The following is a 15,234-nucleotide window of genomic DNA, read 5'->3' as shown; positions in this document are numbered from 1 at the left end:
TTTGTGCTCTATCCTAGGTGTTTAGAAACCATCTTTGAGGAACCCAAAGAACGAAATGGTACACTGATCTCTGTCAGCCAGCAGAAAAGGAAGCGTGTTCTGGAGTTCCAGGACTTCACAGTCCCCCGGAAGAGACGAGCGCGGGGTAAAGTGAAACTGTCAGGCAGCTTCACAAGGGCCCAGAAGGCGGCTCTGCAGACTCGAGAGCTGGATGCTCTTTTGATTCAGAAGCTGATGGAACTGGAGACTTTCTTTGCCAAGGAGGAGGAACAAGAGCAGTCAGGCAGCTGCTGAGCACAGTTCGGGGTCTCCATTGAGAATCCTTGCAGACCTTCCTGAAAGAGGTTCCCTGGTTTTGCCCTGTGCCCAAACCACTCACGATGTCCGTGAATTTTTACTTATTTCAAGGTGCAGGCTTTTTAGAAGCTGGTGAAGAAGGGTCCTCGAATTCTCCTGCTGAGTATAGAGCCTCAGGAATGCTCCCTCCCTCCTGGGAATGGTCCTGAGTGACATCAGGCCACCTCTTTCCCGTCTCTCCCATCACAGGTGGAAAAGCCACACATCTTAAGGAACACTAGGAACCCAAGGACTCGGTGTTTGTGCGTCCACATGAAAGTTCCTCTCTGTTTATGGTGCTGCTTGCCCAACATGACTTAGAAACCTGGCCTGGGGGAGGACCTGGCCATCTGTCCCGTGTTCTCACCAGCTTGTTTGGTGATGGAGAGAGATGAACTGGTGTGTTTCCTGCTCTTTGATTTTTGTCTGCCCAGGACCTTTAGTCTGAGGGAATGTGTGTTTCTGTGTGTTTGTGGCTTTTTTCCCTGTCTTTTCTCACATCTGTGACTGTGAGTCACTAGTGCCAGAGGAGCCCGTCCAGGCCCCAACGTAAGTTGCACTTTTTAATGTTGTGGTGTTGATTATTTTCATCTTTTTTTGTGTTTGTATTATTGCTGCATGTTTGGGGTCTCTAAATGTGATTTTTAGAACACGTTGTAAGACATTAAGGAGAAAGACAACACGTGTCTTAAGAGACTGTGTGACAGGCTTTGATTGGCACATGGAGGGAGCATTCCCCCACACGTGCTTCAGGCAGCCCCTTCCCATGTGCAGCTTGTCATGGAACTCACTAAAGGAAGCGCCTTTCCGCCCTTCTTCTCAGTCCTGACCATTGATTACACGTATGTTTAGTGACACACGTAAAAGCAGATTTCTCTCATAACCATTTAAAAAATGATTAATGATGAGTGTGGTTTTCTCTGGAATGTTCTATGACAAAGTTAGGAACAATGGCGATGGAGCATTCGCAGCTGCTTGCGTGCCTGGTTCTGCAAGATCCCAGAGCCAGCACTCTCTGAAAGTGCCCCAGTCCCTTTTCAGGCCTATTTGAAACGTTTGCATGCTACAAGTAGTGCAGTCTCTAGGTTTGTACTCAGAGGAGTCTGTGGGTGGCAGGCTGCAGTGTCTGAGCAGCAGCCTCACAGAACTCGCCTTCCCCCTGTGTCTGCACTGTGCTCCCTCCTCTCCTCATGTTCTCTTCCAGTATCTCCCCCATCCTTTACACGTACCCCTCAGAGTTCAGAGTTAGCATTCCTTGGCTGATGGGTAAGATGCTCAAGCCAGCCACTAGACAATAATTATTTCCTCCCATTCTCCTTGCTTGGTCCAGGGACATTTCCCTGTCTGTCTGGAGAAAAGAGTGACTGGTGCTATCCTGGAATGTTGGCCAGTGCTGTTAGGATTCTCTCACTCCCCATTCGTCAGTGGGTAGGGAGAAGGGCTGCAGGTTGGAGGTCTTTACGTGCCTTTCCTTTGTAGGTTGATGGTTTGGGCTATGCTGGAACAGAAAAATGGACATGGGCAGGTGAAAACGTGCCATGTCCTTCACCACCTCAGCTGTTTAGATAAGTTAACGCACACCTGCTGGTCTGTGGCGGCTTTGAAGGTCAGGAGAGCACAGGCTAGTTTGCCCGCTGGTCCTCAGCGATGTGTTCCACACCTGTCACCGGGGACCGTACAAATGTGACCAGTGTTCACCTCAGTACGTTTCCCTTCTGCTTCTGAACTCTGTCAGCTGCTGCAGGGAGTGGAATGAGTTACATTACACACACAGCCTGCAAGCTTCCCATTCACTAGTTATACCCCAGGCCACTGGGGCATCTGGGTCACCCAGGAGACAAAAGGTGAGGTGTGCACAGTTGTGGCACCACCAGCATGGCAGATCTTGAGAACTTGCCGGTGACGTGTAGCATGTGAAAGGCTGGAAACACTAGTCTGGACTGTCAGCACGTTGGAGCACAGGATTATAGAGACCCAACTCCATCCTTTTCCTGGGGATGGAGGAGGGAGGCTGCCTTGAGGCCAGTTGCTGTTCTTGGCCTGCCCTTTGCTTCAGAGCTAAGAGACATTGATTCACTGGGCCTATCCAGACTCAGCCACCCCTGTCTTACCATTCCGTGTCCTTGGAGCCTGTGTCTCTGACTTATGATGGGAGATACTGGCTGCTGGCAGGTCACCTGCCAGAACCATAGAGCAGTTCTGCAATGGGAGTTGGTGTAATTTCTGAGGATGGGGACTTCCCACCCAGGTGATGAGAAGTCGCCATTAAGCACAACGTCCTTCACTACAGCTCACCTCCAGGAGTTGAGCGGTTTCATGGTTATGGGGGAAGAAGAGGAGTCTCAGGTCCAGGCAGATTTCAGCCCATTTCCTTTGCCATCTTTCAGTTTCTAACTATGGCAGCCTGCTTCCCTCCCATGAGTGCCTGTCTTCTCTTTCTCCCCCTGCTGTCCTGTTCAGCCTTTTCTCTCCATTCATCTAGATGTTAAAGCAGATTTGTGTCCATCTGTCCTGCTGCCCTTCCTGTAAGAGCTGGCTGAGGGAGGTGCAGTGGGAAGATACGTAGCTTTTGCCTTACTCGAGCCTGAAGGGCTCAGAAACTCATGCTGTGAATCCTAAACTTTGTGCTCCTCCAAGAGCTGTGAAAATCATGATTTTTTTTCCCCCTATCACAATTTTGCCTGAAAGGGTCTTTTGTGGGGGCTCCAGAGCCAACCTGAGGTCAATTCTAGATCCCACTCTCTGGGCATCCTCCTACCCCTGGGGTGTAGCCCCACCCACCAGGCTAAGAGCAGCAGCAAGTCTGCAGGACTGTGGCAAGCAGGTCCAGGGCTGCAGTGCAGCCAAGTGGACACGGCTCTTGACCTCCCTAGGCTGGGCTGTCTCCTCTGTACCGTGTGCATTAAGATCTGATCTGTGCAAGACCAACTTTTAGGTCGTGATACTTTCCTCCTGGCAGCTGGGGGAGGGGAGTATGCAGTTGGTGCTTTCTTTATCCCCTTGTTTTGTTTCTATAGCTTTCCGCCTGGTATCATGACAAGGGCCTTTTTAATGACCACGTTGTGGGTGGCTATGCCCAAAGCATAAGTGATTGGCCAGAAGTATGGAATGTCCTCACAAGGATTCCTGCCAGGAGAGGGCTGCTTTCCTGAACTGAACTTCTGTATAGAATTGGCTAGGAAGGAAGACTTAATTTTGTTCAAATCACAATTAATTAATATTCCAGTTTAGCCGCAGTTTGAGCAGCAAAAGCTATCTTGACTGTGAAGCTGGGGTTCTCATTTAGCTGCCGTCCAGCACAGCATGCTGGGATTTGAGGCTTGTTCTGTCTTTACACAACTGGCTAGTCTTGGCTGGATTTGAAGTCTCAACAAGAGGCCCCGTGAGCTGGGATCTGGGCCAGTAAGTTGCTGTCCCAAGTGTTCCTGTATTATCCTGCTAATAGTTCAGTGGAACATGTCCATCTTTGGTAATGTTAGTATATATTGATGCCCCACAGTTCCTTTTCTGTTGGATAGTTTGTGACTCGAAATGCCCACTGTTACATGAATTAATTTATGAAAATAAATTTTTTTCTTGAAAACCTTTCAGATAATTGTCAAGGCTATTTTGTTCTTTGGGCTATTCTTATGGCTTGGTAGTCGATCCCAATTTTACCAGTAATGTTCCAAAGCAGATTAGACACGTTCTCACCTTACAGCTGTGCTTGCTGCTCCTGTGCCAGGGCCTCCCTCACATTCCTGCATGGTCCCCTCCATCATGTCATTCAGAGCCTTGGTCTTAAAGTGGTCCCCTCCCAGTCCACACCACCTCCCTGTCTGTGTTTATAACTAATATACGCTCTTCAAGATCAGCACCTTTTATTTTCTTAGCTCTAGGCCCTCGTGCCCTCTTGGTACCTAGAACAATATTTGATATTTACAGCTGTTTACCGCCTAAACATCATTATGGTCAAGAAACTGCATATTACCTTAAGATGGTAATGGAGCTGAAAAATTCCTGTGGCCTAGCGAGGTCACAGCTGTGATGATGTAATGCAGTGTATTACTCAGGTCTTGGTGTTGGTGCAAGCAAGCCAGTGTATTGCCAGATATGTAAAAATGTAGCACAATTAATTGTATATAGTACATTCTTGATAGTTCTAATAAATGGCTTACTGATCTATGTAAGTTTTTATTAGAGTATACTCTTTATTTATGTCTTTCTACTTATTTATTTATTGAAACAGAGTCTCACTGTGTAATGCTGGCTGATCTGGAAATCACTGTGTAGACCAGACTGGCCTAGAATCCACAGAAATCTGCTTGCCTCTGCCTCCTGAGTGCAGGGATTACAGGCGTGTGCCGCCACGCCTGGCTGGAATATGCTTTTATTAAAAAGTACAACAGGTAGGAACCCTAGCAATTCATGTTTGATGCATCAAGAGGCCACAAAGAACCGGGCATGAGACTGAGGCAGGTGGATCTCTGAGTTCGAGACCAGCCTGGTCTATAAAGCGAGTCCAGGACAGCCAAGGCTACACAGAGAAACCCTGTCTCAAAAAAAAAAAAAAAAAAAAAAAAGCCACAGAGGTCCAGGGATATAGTTCCATCTTAACGCAGTTGCCTTGCATGTACCGTGTCTTGGGTTCTATCGCCGGTTCCACCCCCCTCTGAAAATAGCCACATTGAAGGACAGGCCTATACCATCTAGGTTTGTGTTAATGTACTATTGGCATTCACAATGTGATATTCACACAAAGAAATCACCTAAACACCACCTTAGGACAAATTTCTTAGAATGTGTCTCTGTGGGTGATGGGTGACACCTCTGAAAGGCTTCAAATAAATGAGTGATTTTCCAGATGAGCGCTGCACAGACCTGCCAAGTCCATGTCAGTGGCTCTTTAATATTTGAAGACTGCTTAATCTCTCCTCCCTCATTCCTTGTCATTGCTCGAAGGGCCTGTGTAGTTCTGATAACACACTGTATGTGGCTCTTTGCAGCTCCAGGAGCAGATGTGCACTGCAGGACTTGCACTGGCCGTGGCTCATTGCAAGTGGCATCAAGTTGGAGTCATTTACTTGGGTATACATGTCCGGATGGTAACTTGTGTAGGAATCTTTTTAAAGGTCTCTGCCTCTCCCCTCCCTCTTTAAACACACACACACACACACACACACACACACACACACACACACACACACACTTTGGTCCCCCTTGAGGCAAGGTCTCAGGATATAGCTGAGGCTGGCCTTGTACTCCCTATTCTCCTGCCCCAGTCATCTGAGTACTGAGCTTTATAAGTACCTGTCACCATGCCCACCTAGAAAAATATATCACTTCCCTTTTTAGAAAATTTACTATTTTTAACTATGTGTATGTATGTAGGGGTGTGGGAGAGAATATGTATGAGGTACCCGAGGGGGAAGCTGGAATTACAGGTGGTCGACTGACATGGGTGTTGGGAATTGAACTCATGTCCTCTAGAAGAGTAGTACATGCTCTTAACCACTGATCCTTCTCTTTAGCCCCACCCCACCCCTTTTTAAAAGATGTTTGGATGTTTTTCATGAGTGTATGTAAGTTCACTGTACGTGTGCCTGGTATCCATGGATGCCAGAACAGGGTGCTAGATACTTTGGAACTGGAATTACAGAAGGTTGTAAGCTGACATTTGGGACCCAAATCTGGATCCTCTGGTAGGTACTCTGAACTGGAGAGATGGGGTGGGGAGGTGGGGAGAGAGAGAGTGTGTGAGTGTGTGTGTGTTTTGCTGGCCTCACTTTCATAGAGTTAGGGATTAGCTTAATTGGTAGAACGTTTTCTAGCAATCAAGGAACCCTGGGTTTGAGCCGCAGCACATTAACCAGGTGTGGTGTATACCTTTAATCCCAGCACTAGAGAGGCGGAGGATCAGGAGTTCAAGGTTATAGTCAGCTACATTTCCAATCCAAGACTGCATGATGCTCTGCCAAAAAAAAACCAAACAAAGAAAAACAAAAACACAACAATAAACCCACAATTTCAGCCTGGCAGTGGTGGCACACACCTTTAATCCCAGCACTCAGGAGGCAGAGGCGGTTGGATCGCTGTGAGTTCGAGGCCAGCCTGGTCTACAAAGCAAGTCAGGATAGCCAAGGCTACACAGAAAAACCCTGTCTTGCAAAAAACAAAGAACAACAAAAAATATCCCACAATTTCTAGAAATGCAGAGAGCAGATAACAAGCCCCACATTTCCACCCTTGTTCTTTTGATTCCAGTCAAGTTCAGAACTCAAATACACTTGTGACCAAAGTCCTACTAAGCTTTCTGGCCCCCCTTTGGGGGTTTTTTGTTTTGTTTTGTTTTGAGACAGAGTTTCTGTATGTAACAGCCCTGGCTGTCCTGGACTCACTTTGTAGGCCAGGCTAGCCTCGAACTCACAGAGATCCACCTGCCTCTGCCTTCTCATCATGTCTTCTTACTCCATAGCTTTGTTACCTTTCAGTGCCCTATCTGCTCTTTTCATTTCTCTCTCCCCCTCTATCACTCCATAAAGAACTCACAGGCCATAACTACACTTTATATTTGGCCTCTAGATTATCATTACTATATGTATCTTCCTTGTTTCCCAAGGCTGATAAAGGAAAAGCTTGCTCTCAGCCTATGGCCCAGGGGAAGGTGGTCAAACAATCAAGAAGTGGAGCCTATGTCTGGTGGTGGTGGCTGTGATGGCTGCAGCCTTTAGTGCCAGCACTCATGAGGCAGAGGCAGGCCGACCGCTGTGAGAGCAAGACCAGCTTGATCTATAGAACGAGTTCCAGGACTGCCAGTTCTATATAAAAAACAAACAAACAAAAAGCTGTCTCAGTAAAAACAGTGGGAGCATAGAGGAAGTAAGTTGGGTCATGGTCCCTTGAGTGGGGCATTAAGACATGTCTACCTATGTTCTTTGACTTCTCCGTCAACATGAGTTCAATAAGCCGCTTCTGTCACATGTTGTCACCATGGTGTACTGTGAAGGCTACCACAGGTTCAAAGCAGTGGCCAACCTGAAACCTCATCAAGCTGAAATAAGCCTTGTCCTCTCTTTTTTGGGGAGGTGGGTGGAGTGGGGGTTTGAGACAGGGTTTCTGTGTAGCCCTGGCTGTCCTAGACTCGCTTTGTACTCACAGTGATCCGCCTGCCTCTGCCTCCTGAGTACTGGAATTAAAGGCGTGTGCCACCACCACCCGGCTTCCTCTCTTTTTCTTAGATATTTTGTCATAATAATGGAGAGCTGACAAACACAGTAGTTTGACGTTTTCCCAGGTTAGTATACACCTGTCTGGTTCTTTTTTACTGCTTTACAGTAAGGTGTCATAGAAATGTGGTTGAGGGCTGGAGAGATGGTTCAGAGGTTAAGAGCACTATCTGCTCTTCCAGAGGTCCTGAGTTCAATTCCCAGCAACCTCATGGTGGCTCAGAACCATCTGTGATGGGATCTAGTGCCCTCTTCTGGTGTGCAGGCAGAACATTGTATATGTAATAAATAAAAAATAAATTGGAAAGCCGGGCGGTGGTGGCGCACGCCTTTAATCCCAGCACTCGGAAGGCAGAGGCAGGCGGATTGCTGTGAGTTCGAGGCTCGCCTGGTCTAAAAGGGAGTCCAGGACAGCCAAGGCTACACAGAGAAACCCTGTCTCGAAAAACCAAAAAAAGTAAATCGGAAAAAAAGAATGTGCTTGGAGGGGTTGGGGAGATGGCTCAGTGGGTAAAGTGCTTGATTCCTGAGTTCAGATCCCCAGCACCCACTAAGGAGCTAGGGGCATCAGCATGCATCTGTCTCTTACCAGTGGAATAGTGGAGACAGGCAAATCTTGGAGCAGGACAGTAAGCAGCACCCCTCCATGGCCCCTGCATCTGCTCCTGCCTCCAGGGTCCTGCCCTGTTTAAACTCTAGTCCTGACTTCCTTCCATCAACCTTGACAGAACAGTGATGTGACAGTGTAAGCCAAGTAAACCCCTCACTCCCCAACCTGCTTTGGTTTGTTTCATCACAGCAATAGAAACTTTAACTAAGACACCACATCCTGTTGTGAGAATCAAAAGAAAAGCCCACAAAGCTACGCTAAGCGAAACAAGATGTTAGAAGTAATCAGCTAACAGATGGGAACACAGTATAAACAGAAAAGGAAACGCAAAATTGTTTTGTGAAATGGAAGACCCATGCCATCTATTGTAGTCTAACTGATGGTAATTTAATTGACAGACTAAATAAATAAAAAGTAAAATATTGCCAGGCATGGTGGCACACTCCTTTAATCCCAGCACTCGGGAGGCAGAGGCAGGCAGATTGCTGTGAGTTCCAGGCCAGCCTGGTCTACAAAGCGAGTCCAGGACGGCCAAGGCTACACAGACCCTGTCTCGAGAAAAACAAAAAAGTAAAATATTGTCAGATAAAATTACAAACTAAGTGGGCTGGAGAGATGGCTCAGCGGTTAAGAGCACTGGATGCTATTTCAAAGTTCCTGAGTGCAATTACCAGTACCCTCATGGCAGCTCACACTTATCTGTAACTCCAGTTCCAGGGCATCTGACACCCTCACACAGACATACATGCAGGCAAAACATAAAAAATAAAAATTACATAATGAGGTTCAACAGTATCTCCTTAAAAGACACATAGCTCAAGACCCAGGATGTAGCAAAGTCATTGCCCTGGCCTGCAGGGGTTCGACTAAAGCTCGGGAGGAGATTCATCTGTATGAAAATAAAATACAAGACACAAAGAAGGAGAGCAAGCCTGAAATATTGATCAAGCTCTCTAACTTTATTAATCAGGCAGCAGCTTTTATAAGGCAGAAGACAGGGAAGCATATTGCTATAGCAACCCAGCTGCAGGCAACTCAAAACACAGGGAATTCCAGGTAGGGTCATAACGTCCTGCCACACAGGGTATCTTGCTCTGTCTTCATCTAGTTTTAGTCTAACTGCTAAACCACAACAGGGTTGCTCCATCTCTATCTATCTTTAGTCTAACTGCTGACCCACAACAGGATTAGCTAGTTTCTGGTGAAAGGCAAGCTCTGGGAAAAACAGAAACTTAAAGGTGCAGGCTTGGACAAGATGGCTGAACATTGGCCATATGGCTGACTGTCCCCAACAAGTGGTAGAGCACTTGTCTGAAAGGCACAAGGCCCTAGCTTCTATTCCTACAAGGCCTCAAATGTGCTAGGCAAACAGTCTGCCAGTGACCTACATGCCATGCCTGAGAGAGACACTCTTGACTGTGTGTGTGGCACATGTATATATTTATGTATGTGTCTGTCAGGAGCATGTGGTGGAGGTCAGAGAAGAACCTTGGCGGCTGTTCCTCAGGCTCTGTCTTTTTTATTTATTTTTTAGATGAGGCATCTCACCGGGCTGCTCACTGTGTAGGTGCTCCGTGGCTTCCCCTCATTCCTTCTGTCCCCACCTCTGTCAGTACGTGTGAAGAGAAGTGCAAGAACGAAAAGGCTGAAACTAGATTATAGTCAGGTGGATGCTTCTATAGCTTTCACAAAGCTCGGTGCGCCATTAACGGGGCATGACAGAACGCAGGTTGTGGTAGCGTACACCGTTGTTGTTGTTATTATTATTGCATTGTTTTGACTTTTTGTTTTGTTTTGTTTTTTTTTTTTTTTTTAATGTTTTGACTTTTTGAAATAGGGTTTCTCTAAGCAGGCTTGGCTGTCTAGACTAGTGTTGCAGACCAGGCTGGCCTTGAGCCCACAGACACTACCTACCTCTGCCTCCGGAGTGCTGGGATTAAAGACGTGCGCCACCACATCCTTTAAAAACAATTAGTTTATTATTATGTATATAGTGTTCTGTATGTATGCACAACTGCACACCAGAAGAGAGAACCAGATCTCATTGTAGATGGTTGTGAGCCACCATGTGGTTGCTGGGGATTTAACTCGGGACCTTCGGAAGAGCAGCCAGTGCTCTTACCCTCTGAGCCATTTGTCCAGCCCTGCATGTGCCTTTCATCCCTGCACATGGGAGGTGGAAGCAGGAGGATCTCTCTGAGTTTGAGGCCAAACTGGTGTACAGAATGAGTTCCAGGACAGCCAGGGCCACACAGAGAGACCCCATCGCAAAATAAGTAGGTATATAGATAGATAAATAAATAGCCAGGCAATTCCTGAAACAATTAAATGCAATATACTTCTAAAGTCTGCATCTGAGCCAGGCATGTTGGTGCACGCCTTTAATCCCAGCACTCAGGAGGCAGAGGCAGGCAGATCACTGTGAGTTCGAGGCCAGCCTGGTCTACAACGTTGAGTCCATGCCAGCCAAGGCTACACAGAGAGACCCTGTGTTGAAAAACCAAATATTGGGGGCCTGGAGAGATGGCTCAGCGGTTAAGAGCACTGACTGCTCTTCCAGAGGTCCTGAGTTCAATTCCCAGCAAGCCACCATCTGGGTTTTTATCTGAAAGATGATAAAATATTCTAAAAATGAATGATATTGCTCGCACATCTGTGCATATATGAAAAAAACATTGAATTTACACTTAAAAGATGTGGATTATATACTATGTGGGTTGTATCTCAATAAAGTTATTGACAAAGAAAATAAAAAATTTTAGAAAAAGAAAGTAAGTTTGGCATGCTGGATCACACCTGTAATCCTGGTACTTAGGAGGCTGAGACATCTTGGCCTCAGGAGCAGTGTAGGTTACATACTGAGTCTCAGGCCAACCTGGACTATTACACTGAGAAACCCTGTCTTGAAAAACCAAGGAAGGGCTGGAGAGATGGCTCAGTGGTTAAGAGTGCCGCCTACTCTTCCAAAGGTCCTGAGTTCAATTTCCAGCAACCACATGGTGGTTCACAACCATCTGTAATGTGATCTGATGCCCTCTTCTGGCCTGAAGGTGTACATGGAGGCAGAACACTGTATACATAATAATAAATGAATAGCTCACAACCACCTATACCCTCTAATGCAGGTGTACATGCAGATAGAACACTCATATAAGGAAATAAAATCTTAAAAAAAAAAAAAAAAAGGCGTGGTGGCACACGCCTTTAATCCCAGCACTAGGGAGGCAGAGACAGACAGATTGCTGTGAGTTCCAGGCTAGCCTCATCTACAAAGCAAGTCCAGGACAGCCAAGGCTACACAGAGAAAAAGAAAAGAAAAGAAAGGAAGGAAGAAGAAAGAATTGAGAGCCAGAGAGATGACATGTACTGCTTTTCCAGAAGATCTGAGTTTGATTCTCAGCAGCCACATCAGGCAGCATCCAGGGGATGCAAATCCTCTGGCCTCTGTGGGCACCTGCATGCACGTGACATATCTGCACATAGACACATAATTTAAAATAATAAAAAATAGCTCTTTTAGAAAATAATTAGGGGCTGAAGATGCACAGGATGGCTCACAACCATCCATAACTCCAGTTCCAGGTGATCTAGCATCTTCTTCCCTCCGTATGCAGCATACATGCCTTTGGTATGCGTACATACATGCAGGCAAAACACACATGCAAATAAATAATAAATAAGATGAAATTTACCATGCAGATAGAATTAATAGAATAGGTGAAAATAACATGCTTAACAGAGGCAAACAAGCACTTTTTTTTAAATTTTGAAGTTGTTATCTTGTTGTTGTTGTTGTTTCCTGTGCTTTTGGTGTTATAGCCAAGAAGTCATTGTCAAACCCAGTATATATAATTTCTCAGGTGTTAGAGAGATGCCTCAGTAGTTAAGAGCACTAGTTGCTCTTCCAGAGGAGCTGAGATTGATTCCCAGCAGCCACATGGCGGCTCCCAACTATCTATAATGAGATCGGTGCCTTCTTCTGGTGTGCAGGTGTACATGTAGCCAGAACACTGTATGCATAATAAATAAAAATCTTTAGGGAAAAAAACCCGACTGCGTGTCAAAAACATTTTACAAAAAGCCCATTATCGTGAGACACAAGATGAGAGATCAAGCAGGAACCTAGATGTCTGTGCTAGAGCAGACAGCACAGAGCAACACTCACTGGATTGCTCCTTCTACCTGCTCAGGCTACCTTCTTCCCCAAAACAGGGAGGGTTTCTCTGTGCAGCCCTGGATGTCCTGGAACTTGCTTTGTGGATGGACCAGGCTGGTCTCAAACTAACAGAGGTCCATGTCCAGAGTGCTGAGATCAAAGGTGTGCACCACCACCACCTGGCTCAGTTACCTTTCCTTTGTAGCCTAAGCCCACCTGCCTAGGGATAATTCCAGCACAGTGGGCTGGGATCTCCTACATCAACCAACAATCAAGAAAATGGCTCCCACACATGCCCACAGGCCTTCTGATAAAGGCAATTCTTAAACTAAAGTTTCCTCTTCTGGAGTGTCTCTAGTTTGTATTAGGCTGACAATGTAAAATAAAAAATCTTAAAGTTTTCCCTTGTGTGTGTTATTTTAAAAAAGGATACAAGTGTGTGTGTGTGTGTGTGTGTGTGTGTGTGTGTGTGTGTGTTCAGATATTCTTTTACCATGTAGGTCCATGGGGATCAAATTCAGGGGGTCAAGACTGGTAATAGATGCCATTATCCACTAATCCACTAGACTAGTTTTATGTTTTGTTTTGTTTTGTTTCGAGACAGGGTTTCTCTGTGTAGCCTTGGCTGTTCTAGCCTTGCTTTGTAGACTAGGCTAGCCTCGAACTCACAATGATCTGCCTGCCTCTGCTTCCTGAGTGCTGGGATTAAAGGCTTACGCCACCACTGCCTGGCTTAGTTTTTTTTTTAATTCTTAAATTAATTTATTTATTTTATGTATATTATTGCTCTATCTACATGTACACCTGCATGCCAGAAAAGGGCATCAAATCACATTATAGATGATTGTGAGCCACCATGTGGTTGCCGGGAATTGAACTCAGGACCTCTGGAAGAGCAGACAGTGCTTTTAACTGCTGAGCCATCTCTCCAGCCTATGACTAATTTGTTTTTTAAAACAGGGTCTAGGTAGCCCAGGCTGGCCTGGAATTCTTTCAGGACACTCCCAAGTGCTGGGATTCTAGTATTATTTTGAAATAACTTACCTCATCCCTTTGAAATACAATGCTCAGTTCCATACCAATATTATGCTGGGTGTGTTTTTTCATACTTTTGAAAGGCACAGCAAAAGGAAATAACTCTAACAAGTCTCTTCTAAAGACTTATGTTGTGCTTTAACTGAATTTAAATAACTACACAGAAATAACCTCAAGCATTAATTAGCATATCGCTTCTCCTGTGCCAACTATATAATGGCGAAGAGGACTGTATAGCAGAAGAAAATCCAGAACTGTCTTTCTGCAGTTTTTGCACCCAAGTTCAGCCATTTTTCGAGGGCTTTAAGAAGGAAAATAAATCCGGCGTTGCTGGCGCACGCCTATAATCCTAGCACTTGGGAGGCAGAGGCCAGCCGGGTCTACAAAAGGGGTCCAGACATGTTCAGGTCATGGGTTCTGACATCATTGATATAGAAATACTGGGTTTTCTATCAAACCACTTATGAGTCCTTTGCCGGTTAAAGTGCTCTTCGTCAAGTTGCTTAACCTCGCAGACCTCCTTAACACGGTAGTAATGTCCAAAGGCTGGATGCAGGTCTCCAAGTCAGCGCATAGAAAAAAATGTCAGGTGCCACTGAAAATTCGTTTCCCCATCACAATTGAAAAGAACAGGGGCAAGCACCAACACCAGGAGGCTAGTTGGATAGCTTTACGTATTTCTACCACAAGCCACTCGCTTCTGGAGACCCTGGCAAAAGCACAGCAGTGAGATGAGGATGGAACGACGCAGGGCTCCGGGAGTGGCATGCACACACGTCGTGACTGAGGGCAAGGCGGCTCAGATTTTTCGCGTGCAGGAGCAGCACACCTTACGGACCTGGCGCGCCTGCTCACACAGGCCCCTGGGCGGGCAGTAACGCGGAGGCTTCCGGGGTCCAGCCTTTCCCGTTTCTGATTGGTCCGGTGACGACACGGGCGTGCGTGCGAGGGCGGAAGGGGGCGTGTCCGCCCGCAGGAGGCGAGATGGCGGCTTCTAGGGGACGCTCGTGTGTCCGCTGCCTACGTGGAGGTGTGCTGTGGCGGAGCAGGTACGACCTAGCAGGAGGCTTCTGGGGCGGGAGGTAGCCCACACCACGCCAGGCTGTAGGGAGAGGAGCCATTTCTCGCTGCGGGCTCGCCGCGGGTAGGTCTGACAGAGAAAGGACACGGAGCCACCTTCACTTCGGCTCAAGAGCAGGTGCTACAGCCCCCGCGTGGATTGGGAAATGAGTTAGGGTATGGCCTGAAGGCTCTCGCGGATCCTCTCCAGCTAGGTGGAAATGCGCTGGGAGAACAAACTGATACTATGTTGCCTGCTGGTCGCTAGAGCGATAGCAGGGCTGAGCTCCTCGCAGGTGTTTGCGTTTCTAGCAGGATTATGGTGTGACCTGGAAGAGTGCAGCATTGCAAAGCGACTTTCCCTTGGGGTTCTAAAGTTTAGCGGAGAAAGGATTAGATTTGGTTATCTTTAAAAAAAATCTGTTGTGGCTTGGGAGGCAGAGGCAGGCGGACTTCTTGTGAGTTCGAGGCCAGCCTGGTCTACAAAGAGAGTCCAGGACAGCCTGGGTTCAGTTACACAGAGAAACCCTGTCTCGGAAAACCAAAACAAACAAGCAAGCAAACAAAAAGCCTGTTGTGGGATTGTGGTATTTACTAGGTTCCTTAAGTTTCTAGGCTGTTAAGAGGTGGAACACCTGAGGGATCTTGTAAACTCTAGTTCGTTTTTTTTGTTTGTTTGTTTTTGTTTTTTTGTCGGTTTGAGACAGAGTTTCATTATGTAACTATCACATTTAATATAACCCAGGCTGGCCTCAAAAATCACAGCAATCCTCCTGTCTCAGCCTCCCAAATGCTTCCCAGTGCTGGGGTTACAGGCATGAGCCAGCGGTTTA

The 15,234-nt window shown here is 46.5% G+C and overlaps 2 protein-coding genes across 2 annotated transcripts in view; both read left to right on the top strand.

Annotated features, from left to right (window-relative positions):
* Positions 1-1,520, top strand: part of Prr14l (proline rich 14 like) — a 59,276-nt gene extending 57,756 nt beyond the window's left edge. The window contains exon 11 of the mRNA XM_051165145.1: positions 18-1,520. Within this exon, the coding sequence (XP_051021102.1) occupies positions 18-294 (277 nt within the window). The 3' untranslated portion in view covers positions 295-1,520. The remainder of the gene's footprint in view (positions 1-17) is intronic.
* A 12,771-nt stretch (positions 1,521-14,291) lies between these two features.
* Pisd (phosphatidylserine decarboxylase) overlaps positions 14,292-15,234 on the top strand; it is a 47,611-nt gene continuing 46,668 nt past the window's right edge. Inside the window, exon 1 of the mRNA XM_051165300.1 lies at positions 14,292-14,391. Coding sequence (XP_051021257.1) covers positions 14,327-14,391 — 65 coding nt within the window. The 5' untranslated portion in view covers positions 14,292-14,326. The remainder of the gene's footprint in view (positions 14,392-15,234) is intronic.

The sequence above is a fragment of the Acomys russatus genome, chromosome 22 (assembly GCF_903995435.1).
Source record: "Acomys russatus chromosome 22, mAcoRus1.1, whole genome shotgun sequence".
Classification (NCBI taxonomy): Eukaryota; Metazoa; Chordata; class Mammalia; order Rodentia; family Muridae; genus Acomys; species Acomys russatus.
This window is presented reverse-complemented; position numbering and strand designations above follow the sequence as displayed.